The 14,549-nt window shown below is 42.8% G+C and overlaps 2 protein-coding genes across 4 annotated transcripts; one reads left to right on the top strand and one right to left on the bottom strand.

Moving 5' to 3' along the window:
• Positions 1 to 4,881: 4,881 nt before the first annotated feature.
• Positions 4,882 to 8,224, bottom strand: LOC135519195 (uncharacterized protein C3orf38 homolog). Its single transcript, XM_064944288.1, has 4 exons — positions 8,010 to 8,224; positions 6,430 to 6,605; positions 6,092 to 6,330; positions 4,882 to 5,943 (listed from the first exon to the last, which is right to left on the bottom strand). Exons 1-4 carry the CDS (start codon positions 8,134 to 8,136, stop codon positions 5,577 to 5,579), a joined length of 909 nt encoding a protein of 302 aa, XP_064800360.1. The 5' UTR covers positions 8,137 to 8,224; the 3' UTR covers positions 4,882 to 5,576.
• Positions 8,225 to 8,270: 46 nt separating this feature from the next.
• On the top strand, positions 8,271 to 14,516 carry zgc:152951 (uncharacterized protein LOC569013 homolog). 3 transcript variants are annotated; one of them, XM_064944286.1, is made up of 11 exons: positions 8,271 to 8,323; positions 9,236 to 9,475; positions 9,670 to 9,793; positions 10,580 to 10,732; positions 10,842 to 11,021; positions 11,502 to 11,575; positions 11,665 to 11,862; positions 11,952 to 12,089; positions 12,253 to 12,342; positions 12,451 to 12,594; positions 12,677 to 14,516. In XM_064944286.1, exons 2-11 carry the CDS (start codon positions 9,236 to 9,238, stop codon positions 12,803 to 12,805), a joined length of 1,470 nt encoding a protein of 489 aa, XP_064800358.1. In that variant the 5' UTR covers positions 8,271 to 8,323; the 3' UTR covers positions 12,806 to 14,516. The 3 variants fall into 3 exon arrangements, with proteins under 3 accessions (XP_064800358.1, XP_064800359.1, XP_064800357.1); XM_064944285.1 differs by having other exon boundaries at positions 8,276 to 8,506; XM_064944287.1 differs by lacking the exons at positions 10,580 to 10,732; positions 10,842 to 11,021 and having other exon boundaries at positions 8,275 to 8,506.
• The last annotated feature ends 33 nt before the right edge of the window (positions 14,517 to 14,549 follow it).

The following is a 14,549-nucleotide window of genomic DNA, read 5'->3' as shown; positions in this document are numbered from 1 at the left end:
ATAGAGACCTAATCAGAGGGGGAAGGGAGAACAGGTGGGAAAGAGTGAATGAGCTAGTTAGGGGAGATTTAGAACAGCTGAAGAATGAGAGACAGAGAAGGTAACCTAAAAAGACCAGCAGAGAGAGACAGAGTGAAGAGAAAGGACAGGAACAGACATAACAAGACATGACAATTTTACTACAATTCGTAAGAAGCTGAATGTATCTCACAGGAGAAAGCATCCGAGCGCGCAACACAACGCCCCTCTGTCTGTCTAGTTGCTGTCTGTCTCGTCCAAACGAGTATACTGTTGCCACCCTTGGCATTGAAGGCAAGGGAAGTCAGCGAGCATCTGGCCTTCCTTCACAAAAAGAGTATAATTTGCCAATCAGCGTTGTGCTAAACTTAGCAAGCTCAAGTGTGAATGGTCCTGTCACACCAAAAAAAAGTGTCAACGGAAGCCAGCTTGGATTTGGCCATCACTCCGGTCTTTTAGATGGCACTGTATTAGACCAAGCAGAAGTGATTTGATGATGTTGAAATGTTGAAGTTGAAATGGAGGAGGCAGCTCTAGTTTTCCACTTATGGAATTGCTTCAGGGAGGGTTGAGCATTGGCTTCCCCAGGGATTTTACCATCCAAAGTATAAGTAATAACTTCACTATACTCTAAGGAATATTCATTGCCTGCTTATTTTCTACCAACAGGTTCCCTTCTTTGTGAGGCAATAGAAAACCTGCCAGGTCTTTGTTAGAAATTCATTGCTTGACTGAGGGACCTTACAGATAATTGTATCTGTGTGGTACAGAGGTGAGATACAGTCATTCAAAAAATAATTTTAAAGACTATTATTGCACGCAGAGTGTAATTTATGTGACTTGTTAAATACTTTTTTACTCCTGAACTTATTTAGACTTGCCATAACAAAGGAATTGAATGCTTATTGACTCAAGAAATTTCACATTTCGTTTTTTTATTAATTATTAAATGTTGAAAATCATAATCCCACTTTGACATTATGAGGTATTGTGTCTATAGCGGTGACAAAACAATCTCAATTCAATCAATTTCAAATTCAGACTGTAACACAACACAATGTGAGTACTTTCTGAAGGCACTGTAGCTACCTGGACTATCTACATTGACCCTTTTTGCGCTAACTTTGACTCATCACATGCACTGCTGCTACTATTTATTATCTTTCACTTTATTCCTACATGTACATATAGTATCTACCACGACTACCTTGCACATCGACTCGGTACTGGTAGCCTGTGCATATAGCCAAGTTATCCTGACTCATTGTGTATTTATTATTACATGTCTTCATTTTCTATTATTTCTCTATTTTCTTTCTCTCTGCATTGTTGGGAAGTGCCCCTAAGTAAGCATTTGACTGTTAGTCCACACGCGTTTTCGAAGCATGTAACGAAAAATGTGTATTTGATTTGAAAAGATCCGTATTTTTGTTAGTGACAGTAAATCGAAGTGAGGATGTCATCCATCTTCTCCAACTCTCTGCAACCATAACGCTCGAGGTAATTAAATCCTGGCATTATAAAAACTACAAAGAGCTCATTTAAAATCAGAAACGTGTGCTGAAACTTTTCATAGTAACTTGATGTCAGATCATGCCAGCAATATATGCCAATTTAACCAGTTCCATTTCAGCAGAGCATATCTGGGAGCTTTTGATTTCAATTACGCAAAATAGAAACCTTTGTAACCTCAATAAAAAATCGAATTAACTGCTAAACATTTGGTTCATTAACCAATGTATTGATGGTCTATTGCAAAATGATTGTGCAAAACATTGAAAAGTAATGCAAATTCAGTGAATTATAAGAATGCATAAAGCACAGGTCGAAAGAGAACATATACTGTTGGACTAGGTAAATGCAGTGCATTCGGAAAGTTTTCAGACCCCCTGACTTTTTCAACATTTTTATATGTTACAGCCTTTTTCTAAAATTGATTAAATTGCTTTTTACCTCATCAATCTACACACAATATCTCATAATGACAAAGTGAAAACGGGATTTTAGACATTTTCGCACATTTATGAAAAACTAAACAGCAATACCTTATTTACATAAGTATTCAGACCCTTTGTTATGAGACTCAAAATTGAGCTCAGGTGCATCCTGTTTCCACTGATTATCCTTGAGATGTATTTAGAACTTGACTGGACTGCTGTAAATTCAATTGATTGGACATGATTTGGAAAGGCACACACCTGTCTATATAAGGTCCCACAGTTGGAAGTGCTTGTCAGAGCAAAAACCAAGCCACGAGATCGAAGGAATTGTCCTTAGAGCTCCGAGACAGGATTGTGTCTTGGCACAGATCTGGGGAAGGGTAACAAAAACTTAATGCAACATTGAAGGTCCCCAAGAACATGTTGGGGACCTTCGGTGGAGAAGGGAGAAACTAAAGGACTGTCATCTAAAGGACTCTCCGACCATGAGAAACAAGATTCGCTAGTCTGATGAAACCAAGATGGAACTCTTTGGCCTGAGTACCAAGCTTAACAGTGAAGCATGGTGGTGGCAGCGTCATACTGTAGGGATGTTTTCAGTGGCAGGAAGACTAGTCAGGATTGAGGGGAAGATGAATGGAGCAAAGTACAGAGATTCTTGATGAAAACCTGCTCAGTACCTCAGACAGGGGCGAAGGTTCACCTTCCAACAGGACAACGACAAAAGCACACAGCCATGACAACGCAGGAGTGGCTTCAGGACAAGTCTTTGAATGTCGTTGAGTGGCCCAGCCAGAGCCTGGACTTGAACCCTATCAAACATCTCTGGAGGGACCTGAAAATAGCTGTGGAGTGACATTACACATCCAAACTGACAGAGCTTGAAAGGATCTGCAGAGAATGGGAGAAACTCCCCAAATACAGGTGCCAAGCTTGTAGCATCATACCCAAGAAGACTCAAGGCTGTAATTGCTGCCAAAGTTGCTTCAACAAAGTACTGAGTAAAGGGTCTTATGTAAATGTAATATTTAAGTTTATTTTTAATAAATGTGCAAACACTTTTAAACCTGTTTTGGATTTGTCATTATGGGGGTATTGTGTGTAGATTGAGAATTGTATTAAAAATATATATATATATATATATATATATATATATATATATATATATATATATATATATATATATATATATATATATATATTCAAAAAGATAAAGGGAACACTTAAACAACACAATGTAACTCCAAGTCAATCACACTTCTGTGAAATCAAACTGTCCACTTAGGAAGCAACACTGATTGACAATAAATTTCACATGCTGTTGTGCAAATGGAATAGAGTGGTTCTGCAGGTGGTGACTACAGACCACTTCTCAGTTCCTATGCTTCCTGGCTGATGTTTTGGTCACTTTTGAATGCTGGCATTGCTTTCACTCTAGTGGTAGCATGTGACGGAGTCAACAACCCACACAAGTGGCTCAGGTAGTGCAGCTCATCCAGGATGGCACATCAATGGGAGCTGTGGCAAGGTTTGCTGTGTCTGTCAGCGTAGTGTCCAGAGCATGGAGGCGCTACCAGGAGACAGGCCAGTACATCAGGAGACGTGGAGGAGGTCGTAGTAGGGCAACAACCCAGCAGCAGGACCGCTACCTCCGCCTTTGTAAAAGGAGGAGCACTGCCAGAGCCCTGCAAAATGACCTCCAGCAGGCCACAATTGTGCATGTGTCTGCTCAAACGGTCAGAAACAGACTCCATGAGGGTGGTATGAGGGCCCGACGTCCACAGGTGGGGGTTGTGTTTACTGCCCAACACCGTGCAGGACGTTTGGCATTTGCCAGAGAACACCAAGATTGGCAAATTTGACACTGGCGCACTGTGCTCTTCACAGATGAAAGCAGGTTCACACTGAGCACGTGACAGACGTGACAGTCCGAAGACGCCGTGGAGAACGTTCTGCTGCCTGCAACATCCTCCAGCATGACCGGTTTGGCGGTGGGTCAGTCATGGTGTGGGGTGGCATTTCTTTGGGGGGCCGCACAGCCCTCCATGTGCTCGCCATAGGTAGCCTGACTGCCATTAGGTACCGAGATGAGATCCTCAGACCCCTTTAGACCATATGCTGGTGCGGTTGGCCCTGGGTTCCTCCTAATGCAAGACAATGCTAGACCTCATGTGGCTGGAGTGTCAGCAGTTCCTGCAAGAGGAAGGCATTGATGCTATGGACTGGCCCGCCCGTTCCCCAGACCTGAATCCAATTGAGCACATCTGGGACATCATGTCTCACTCCATCCACCAACGCCACGTTGCACCATAGACTGTCCAGGAGTTGGCGGATGCTTTAGTCCAGGTCTGGGAGGAGATCCCTCAGGAGACCACCCGCCACCTCGTCAGGAGCATGCCCAGGCGTTGTAGGGAGGTCATACAGGCACGTGGTGGCCACACACACTACTTAGCCTCATTTTGACTCGTTGGACATTACATCAAAGTTGGATCAGCCTGTAGTGTAGTTTTCCACTTTAATTTTGAGTGTGACTCCAAATCCAGACCTCCATGGGTTGATAAATTTGATTTCCATTGATAATTTTTTTGTGATTCTGTTGTCAGCACATTCAACTATGTAAAGAAAAATGTATTTAATAAAAATATTTCATTCATTCAGATCTAGGATGTTATTTTAGTGTTCCCTTTATTTTTTTGAGCATTATATATATATATATATATATATATATATATATAATATATATATATATATATATATATATATATATATATTAGAATAAGGCTAACATAACAATGTGGAAAAAGTCAAGGGTTCTGAATACTTTCCGAATGCACTGTAAGTCACATACCTGATCAATAACAATACAGTCAATATAATATCAGCCAAACAGGATGACACAGAGCGAAGCAAACAGTACACAGGCAAAGGTTTAAATTATTTTTAGTACTGGTATGATACATATTTACAATATACTTAAAGTTTTAGCCATATACCGTTACCGATGATAGAGGCATGCTTCTGCTTATAGACTATTCTACATAAGGCACAGATCACAGGTCACTTAAGGGAAAATGCCTCAAATGAGAGAACAGAAGAATTGTGAAAACCACCCATTCCTACACCAACCAAGAATTTTTCCCATTACATGGAGAGTAAACCTAAAGATATCCTGGAATATAGTATTAATAGCAAAAAATGTACATTTTTCTTCTTGATACAGCAGTAAATAATAGCTAACCATATAGTATTGAGGAAAACAGACCATGAAATATATGTTTACCCCATCATGACAATTAAATTACTTGCATAATGTATTGAGTGCACTTTGTCTTTCATTCTCACTGGCATATCTCTAACTACTGCTCCCTTATGGCCTACAAAGCAGTCCTCTTCTCTTAGTGACACCAAGTGTGAATTTCAATCATCTGAAGTGCGTCTCTCTCTTCTTCTCTCCTTTATCTGCACTGACCTGAGAACCTAAGATAGGTGAAAACAATATGGTGGATGGTGACATTGGCAATTTACTTTCACCTGTCCATGTTTTTCACAAGTGCAGATAAGGGAAAGGAAGCAAGGAGAGGAAGCCCCTTTAGACTATTGGGATGAACCTCAGTTCCCTCATCTGCAGAGCAGCTGTAGTTCAGAGGAGCTGCAGGTCAGTGCAGGAGAGGCCAGCTCCTCTGCTCCTCCCAGAGCGTCCTGCCCCTTGATCTTCAGGTTGACAAACTTGATCTTCCAGCTGTTCTGTTCCAGCGGTGAGCGGATGAGGCCAAACACCTGTTCATATACTCCTAGGCAGACATCATCTCTGTGAATGGTCCCTGCCACAGCCACCAACACCAGGCCGTGGGGGGAGGACAAGACCTTCAGGCCAGGAGGGTCAAGGTTGGGGCTCAACAGGAGCCTCTCGTCCCTCGCCAGGGCCAGGAGACGCAGGCTAGTCAGCTCAGAGCCATGGAATTCTTCCATTTGTTCGCCAACAGCACTGAGACAGAGAGTGAGAGAGAGGTCCTATGAATTAATATGGTATTTAATACTGTATGGTCAATACAAAAGAAAATGGTAAGTTAGTCAAAATCAATGCTTAGTCCCTAAGAGACTAAAAACTATATAATTTGTGTCCAGATTTGTACCTGGAGAAGAGGCGCAGACGGACGTCCTCCCAGAAGTGTTGTGGTCCCCAGTCCTTAGGAGGCTGGTGCAGGGAGGGGTTCTGACTGTTGAGAAGCTGGAAGAACCACTGACAGAACTGTCTGGCCAAGGCCAGGTGGTCAAAACCAGGACTGTACCCTGCCTCAGAGGAAACAGAGACACTCTCAGCTGGTCTCAGACTTAGGCTGGTTTCAACTGCTGGGGTTTGATAGTCCAATGCCTACAAACAAGACCACAGACATTAAGTGACAAAATCATGTTAAAATATTCTTGCCAAATTCAGCCTCCAAGAAAAACAGAAACACGAATGTGTCTATACCTTCCCAGTAGACCAAAACTCTAGAGTCCGCTTCACTAGCTGGTGTTTCTCACTGTTGGGGGGCATCACCACCCCCTCCTTTGCCAGGTACTTGAATATAACGTCACGGTGGACCTTTTTTCGTTTTAGCAGCTCCTCCGTATCCTTGGTGTATGAAAGAATGGCCTCAACTGCTTCTGTAACAGACAGAGACGACCCCAAGATTTTACTATGGTATACCATTTACAGATCAAAACTTGCAAAGGTTGGCAGCTAGCTAGTTAGCTAGCCCAATAATGGACTAAAGGAGCCTAATGTTACTCCTTATAGTCCAAGGACCTTACATGTTCTGTTTAGAGGCAAATTGGCTGTCAGCCAAATACTCCATCTAAATGTGAATCGATTCTCAATTGAGGTATAGTTCTAGAATCAAAAAGCCCTTTGCTTTCATATCACAAAATAATTTCACAAATGAAAAATATACACTGTACACTGTTTTAACACAGTTGCAGCCAACAGTGCTGTAACTTGGAAATATTGCCTTGTGGGAACCTTAATTAACAAAAGGTGTGTAATAATTTAACCTTTTGTTTAAAAAAAAATATTTCTCGATAATATGAAAGATGTTCAATCCTTGTTTCTAAAATCATACCACAAGCGATGCGTTTTAACGTTCATAACAAGCGTCGGGGCTCTTAACAAAATGCCCTGGCCAGAAGACACTATCATCAATATGCGCTAGAGGTAGTTATGAGTGGGTTAGCTACCCCTTGATCATTGGATGAAGGCGTCTTCTGTATGGGGGTGTTTTGTTAAGAGTCCCGACTTTCGGTCTGAACATTAACAGCATGGCTTGGGGTATGGTTTCGGATGCAAGAAAGGTTCTTATCTTTCATATCTGGGAGAAATCATAAGAGGTTATATTGATACACATATTTATAGGGTTCGGGTTCCCACACATATGTCCATGTTACAGCGCTTGTTAGCGGAAAAATACGTTAGACTGTGGTTGGACTAGTTACATGTGCTAATTAGATATCTGCGTCTCCGAACACCTGTGTGTAACCAAACCGTAGACGGACGCCAAAAACATGTTGACACTGAACAATACTGCGGGCTGCGACTGTATTAAAACAATGTACAGTAAGTGTGTATTTTTCATTTGAGACATTTTTTCGAAGTGGGGGGCGGCAGGTCGTATAGTGGTTAGAGCGTTGGACTAGTAACCGAAAGGTTGCAAGATCGAATCCCCGAGCTGACAAGGTACAAATCTGTCGTTCTGCCCCTGAACAGGCAGTTAACCCACTGTTCCTAGGCCGTCATTGTAAATAAGAATTTGTTCTGAACTGACTTGCCTAGATGAATAAAGGTTACATTTATTTAAAAAATACAAATTGTGATATGAAAGTAAAGGGATTTAGGATTCTACAGCCGAACCGCAATTGACAATAGATTCACGTTTAGATTGAGTATTTGTCTGTTTTTGTATCCAAAGCCAATTCGCATTTAAACAGAACATGTGGTCTTTGGACTGAAAAGCAGCTACATTCGGCTCCTTTAGTCCATTATTATTGGGTTAACATTAGCCGCTAAGTTCTCACCTGTAATGTTTTCCACTGCAATCATTTTGTTGGTGACTGTATCGCTAAGCGAAAGTATGTCGCCCCTTGACATGATACCCAACATATTTTTACAGCCCTTACGCTCCGTATCGGACAATACAGGCATATTTAAAACGATAGTATTCAACTTTTAACCCAGTAAACACCTGCAATGGCTGTGGTTGTACTTCCGTCATCCACCACTCGAGGGTACCAAAGGGAACGTCCGGGAGGAAACACGGCATCCCTCAAAGGTTCCGCAAGTATTTGCACGCTGCCTGTAGACAGAAGCAGAAGTGACAGTGCCATCTACAGTGAGTTAACTAATCATTTTCAGCATGTACTAGGTATAATTTTTTTCTCTTAATAATGCATACTAAGGCATTATTACCGCGACAGAAGAACATCATTTATTCCGTGCATCTCTGAGATTTGTCGATAAAGGTTGTGGCGTATTGCAAGTAACGTTAGGGTGTCCGACGCCGTCCCAAAACAAGGTAGGCAATGATGATGATAACTAGCTAGCTAAGGTTACATAGACTATGCTATGGTGAGTATCATTAGCTAGCTATGTCAAGCATCTGGCATTTTATATGATAGCTTAATGTTGGCCAGTTGATAATACACTACTGTACTGCTGGGCTTCGCAATCATTTAGCGATTCAGTAGCTAGCTATATGGGTCTTGCCAGCACAGTATGATGACGTTAATTAGCTAAGGGTGTTCCTAACTAACGGTACGTTAATAACCCTAGTAACCCAAACAACCCTAACCCTAAACTAACCCTATTACCAGAGAGGATGAACCTCTGCAGAAGATTGGACAAAGTGGATGTCATCAGTAGCCAAGTTCTTTTTCTTTCTCATGATTGCTCTATCTTGTCAGATTTATTAACAGGACGTTGTAGGCAATGTTTAAACCACATAGTCCTTCAACAGTGTGTTAAATGCCATCATGGAGGTAAAAATATACTTTTTCCAGTATTGATGAACTCTGCAGGTAAGCATGTTTTGAGGAGGAAGTTGATAGTGTACCATGATTTCATCAACCCAATGAACCTATATTGCAAATCACTGTCATTCCCCACAAGGAACTTGGTACATAATTATTGCTACACCTCCTCAAGGAAGTGTTGTCAAAACACTTAATTTCACCACTACCACCCAACAATGCTGCTTACTAAACCTCTGTCTCTTCTCTGTTTATCCTCTCCGGTGGCTGTTTAGATGGGGGAGACTGAGGGCAGGGTGCTGGGCAGGGTGACGGTGTACTCTGTGCTGGGCTGTCCCCACTGTGTGCAGGCTAAGACAAGCCTTGGCCGTCTGGGTCTGCCTGTGTGTGACGTAGACATGGGAAAGCACCCAGAGCTCCGGGACAGTGTGAAGAAGCTGACCGGACGGAGCACAGTTCCTCAGATCTTCTTCAACAGTGTCCACATCGGGGGGAATGATGACCTGCAGGAACTGGTGAGAACACTGTCTCTCAGATGGATGGATACATTGTCTCTGACTGCTCTATATTCAGTCATTCAGTTAAGTGAACTTTAGGTACTTTACCAAAAATTGTACAAAAGGTGGGTTTGCTATTGTAGTAAGTAGAGGCTTGCTTCTGAATGTCTTACCTGGCTAAATAAAGGTTAAATAAACACTACTCTCTGAAGCTTCCAGAGGAGTTGGAGCGTCTAGTGCGTTTGGTGAGGGAGGAGCCTGTCTTGTCAGAAGCCCTGCCCCTGCCCGAGGAGAACCAATCAGATGGCTCAGACACAGCTGAGGAGGCTGATGGAGGTCAGTGGACACACAAGAAGCCCTGTGCCTGATTAGATTACGGTCGATTTAGAGTTGGGCCCTGCTCTATAGAAATGTTTGCACCTTAGAACTGGAATGGGTAGACTGGAATGGCTGCAAAGACATATTCAGTCAAATTAGTTTATTAACCATTTTTGCCTTTTGCAGTTAAAAGACAGACCTCCTGCGGCGAGACTAATCTCATCTTCCTCTAGTTATAAACATGAGCTCTGATTCGACAGGGTTATTTGGATATGAGACTGATATTACTGGACATGCTACTGTTTGAATACCAGCTATAATATCAGTATCATAAGACCTGGGGAAGAAGTGTCTGTCTTGTCAGTGTGGAATGTTGGCATCTGCTGCATGAGAGACATGCTGGTTTTGTAGTTTTGTTTCAGCAGCCACAGCTCTCTGTGTGTGTGTGTGTGTGTGTGTGTGTGTGTGTGTGTGTGTGTGTGTGTGTGTGTGTGTGTGTGTGTGTGTGTGTGTGTGTGTATGCGCCCATCTCCTGTCACCACAGCAGAAGCAGAGACAATGGATCAGTGTTACCTGATAGCCAGTAGCTGGCCTCTCTGCCCAGCCACAATATGTGTCTGAGGTCTAGTCTCCTCTGCTACCACTCAGGTCCATAAAATACATTCATATGGACTACAGTAAGAAATAAATATTGTCAATTGCTCCAACCATTTTCTCTTACACATTCCTATAGTGTTGATGTCTGGTGAGTGGCATCCATTCACACATTAGATGATTGTCAAGCCCTGTGTGCATTCTCTGCAGAGTTTAAGTGTCAGAGGCATGCGTTAGCGGACGTGGTAGAGGATCTCAAGCAGAGCGATGTGATTGGATTTCAGTGGAGGGGACTGAGCATGTGCAGAAACAGCTTCACAGGAGCACAGCTGGTTGGCTGGCTGCAGAAAGAGAAGGGCATGGGTAAGGAATGAGAATGAGTAAACAGATATTCCTAAATTCTACGTACAAATTCTAATTCTATTGTTCTATTCTATGATTCTAACTGATTCTAATTCTCGGATTCTGGTAGAGATGACTAAGGCATGTGAGACTGGGCAGATGTTACTGGACAGGAAGTACATGGTGGGCGTGGCTGGGGCAGGGAAGGGGGAGGGGTTTGGAGTGAGTGACAGGCTGTACAGGCTGATGGAACGCAACCCTCACTCGGCCCTGAACGCAGGACAGACTGCTGCATGCTCTCCTTTACAGGGTAGGTAGGGAGGACTCTCTTTTCTGAGTCTGGTTCTTCTCAAAGTTTCTTCTTGCTAGTGAGCCTTTCCTTGCCACTGTCGTCTCTGCTTGCTCTTTGGGTGGTTCAGGCACTTTCAGATAAATCACACTGTGTAGGTGTGGGCTTTCCTGCATGGAGCTTCTCTTTCTGCTAGTTAAACACACAAGTGTAAGAGGCAATCCACACCTGGTGTGGGCTATTACATTAATTCCCTGATACGATTAACTGGGATTGGAGTAGGTGTCCTTAAAAGCAGCTGATCTGTCTGTGTTCGTGCAAACGTGTGTGTGAGTCTCTGTCATTGCATAAGTTGAGCTTTTCTGCATGCCTCTTGTTGTCTTGCATAAGAAGTAACCTTAATCAATGTCTTTCCTAGTTAGGACATCTGCTCATTTTCTGTTAAAATAGATTATTAATTATATAATGTCTATATTCTCTCTCTTTCTCCCTCTCTCTCAGCTGCTGAGTTGTCTGCCATTCTAAGGAATATGATCCTGAAGTTGTTCTCTGAGTACCTCTCTTCTGATGGAAAGGTAAGTCACACTGAACTAACTACACCCTCCATTACAGTAGATATATTATGACATGACAGTTGTACTACAATATGTGTGTTTCCTTACAGTGTGTGGACTACAAGGCCATGTCCCTGAGCCCAGTGTTTGAGCGCTACTGTGAGCTGGCTGTTCAGCTACAAAGAGTGGAGCTGCTGTCGCTGACCAGAGAGGAGAAACTAGCCTTCTTCATCAACACCTACAACGCTCTGGTCATCCACGGAAACGTCCGGATGGGAGCCCCAACCAACATGTGGCAGAGGTACAAGGTAAGAGCACCATCTCGGATTGTGGAAAGACAACAAGTAATACGTAGTCTGTTTAGCAGTGATATTACTTTGTTCCTGTGTGTTTGCAGTTCTTTAACTATGTGAGCTACCTGATTGGAGGAGAGGTGTTCACTCTGCAGGACATAGAGAACGGGGTTCTGAGAGGGAACAGAAAGGGCGTCGCACAGCTTCTCAAGCCCTTCTCTAAGACTGACCCTCGTCTACAGGTACACTACTCCGCTGGACCGGGAAACCTATTCAACTTATTATCATTTTTTTTATTCACATCTCTGATTTACTGGTGAAAATGTATGTTTTTATCTGAAATGTTGCACAATCTGTGGCAGTGGTTGTAGTGGTGATAGTGGATGTTTTCTGTTTGTCCACCAGGTGGCTCTCCCAGACGCTGAGCCTCTCATCCATTTTGCGCTGAACTGTGGAGCTATGGGCTGTCCACCCATCAAAACATACACTCCACAGGTAACACACTGGGTTTTTACACTGAAAATACTACACAGGTAGTGACACAGTATTTTATGAATCTGGAGATGAGTAAAGTCACGTGATTTGTCCTCTCCGACCAATCAGGACATCGATAGTCAGCTACGCACGGCGGCCGAGTCCTTCCTGGAGAACGATGATGGCTGTGTGGTGGATTCTGAGAAGGGGGAGGTCCGTCTCAGCCAAATATTTAAGTGGTACAAGGCAGACTTCGGAGGCACAGATGAGAAGGTACCTCAAAACTGACCTTTCACCTTTAACTGAAGAGTACGGTCTCCTGTCCTAACACAGCCTTGCCCGGTCTCTCCTTCAGCTGTTGAACTGGATCCTGGAGCACATGGGGGACTCTCCCAAGAGGTCCAGCCTGCAGAGTGTCCTCTCCTCTGGGAAGATCAAAGTCAGCTACCTGCCCTACGACTGGAGCACCAACAGCTCTCACTGAGGCAGAGTAACAAGCCATAGGAACACACTGTTCTGTCTACAACACAGAGAAACACACAGCTCAGCCTGCAGACATGTCTATCCTCAGTAAAGAGGTCTGTGTGTCTAACCCTTTCTTTCAATCTGCTTCCCTACTCTCCCACAGCATGTGAACCTACAGTTTAACCTGGTTTTACTTCCTCTTCTTACTGGGTCTTCCATTTTCAGCCTTGGAAGTGCTAATGCTGCATTTTAGCACACATCTACTTATTATAAATTTGGTTATCATTGATTATAAATATATTTATTGATACTGTATATGTTAGGAAGGCTTGATTAATTCCATGCATGTTTATGATCCAATTCAACATTTAAAGGACACATTTGTACTTTTTCTAACAAAATAAAAAAAGTTAACTATTTATAAATTTTAAAAAAGATCTAAAACTGTTTAAATCTTTAATCCCAAATGGTTTGTTCATCTGCTTTATGCACACCACATTGTGCTGGTCTCCGTATAGCCAGGTACCAGTACATTGTTCTCCAGAAAGAGCTTTGTACTGTGTAGCACACTGAGTCTGTTCTAGCCCATCTGTGTTTAGAACTCTCCCACGGTATGACAACGGGGGAGTATGTCTCCCTCTTTACCCACAAATCACTTGTGTGTTTATCTCAGGTCAGCTGCCCCATGATGCAATGGTAGGACTTCTTGTATGAACAAAATCTGGAAAACTGTTGTCATATCACTATAACATGTAATATCTGTATCATTCATATACCTGCAGTGTACTGTACTATTTCTGTCAAATCCTGATGTAGCTTAACCATTTGCTCTGTCTCCCACTCTGATGTTTGGCTTTGTTTGTTGGGTTTCTGTGAGGCTTGCTTTACCTCTAGTGAAGCAGATTCTCCAGTGAGAGGAATAACTCTCCTGCTCTGAAGGCAAAGCCGACCTTAGATACTGTTTAGAAGTGTTACTAGGCATTACTATTTTGTCTCATTCACTCACTGAAATGCATGTTACAATGACTGGAATGCGTTAGTTTGTTTGATGCATGTACTACTGTATGCTTGGGATGCTGAATCCTCTCATCCTGAAGCCTGTAGTTAGAATATATGACCCTGTTCTCTAGCCAGTGCCTTCTAACCCTGCATGAGAGAGAGAGAGAGAGAGTACCTCAGTCCCTGGCCACATCTATAGCTAGTACTCCTATTACAACTGCTCCTAAGGCTCCTAATCCCTACTGCCAACAACAGGCACCAGTACTCCATATTAACAGAGTTATAACTACTAGTAAGTACTACACTGGTAGACATGTTGCCGGGAGATTCCAGTTGGGCAGTGTTCTTTACTCCTGGTCCTGGATAGCCACAGTATGTGCAAGCTTTTGTTCCAGCCCTGTACAAACATACCTGTTTCAGACCTTGATTAGCTCTGGGACCAGTAATGAACACTGCTTTAGTAAGGTTTCATGCATCTGCAACAGTAGGGGCTTGTACTCTGAATGATACCCTAAAAGTTGGAGCTCAGTCTGCTCTGACGACTACTGTACTTCCCTAAACTTACCTCATCTCTCTTTGTATTTGTCAGGGGCAAAAATGTGATGCAAACCTGTAGAGAACAACACTGTCGTGGCTTTTGCCTGGATCCAACTATGACCTAACTCTGAAGCAATACTTTTTATGATGGAAATGATGCAATTTGTCATCTGAAATAAATATCTTATAGTTCACTGATTGTGCTCTCCCTTCTTGACCCATTGCAG

Source organism: Oncorhynchus masou, chromosome 29 (genome assembly GCF_036934945.1).
Source record: "Oncorhynchus masou masou isolate Uvic2021 chromosome 29, UVic_Omas_1.1, whole genome shotgun sequence".
Lineage (NCBI taxonomy): Eukaryota > Metazoa > Chordata > Actinopteri > Salmoniformes > Salmonidae > Oncorhynchus > Oncorhynchus masou.
The sequence above is the reverse complement of the archived record's forward strand: the minus strand, read 5'-3'. Positions and strand labels throughout refer to the sequence as shown.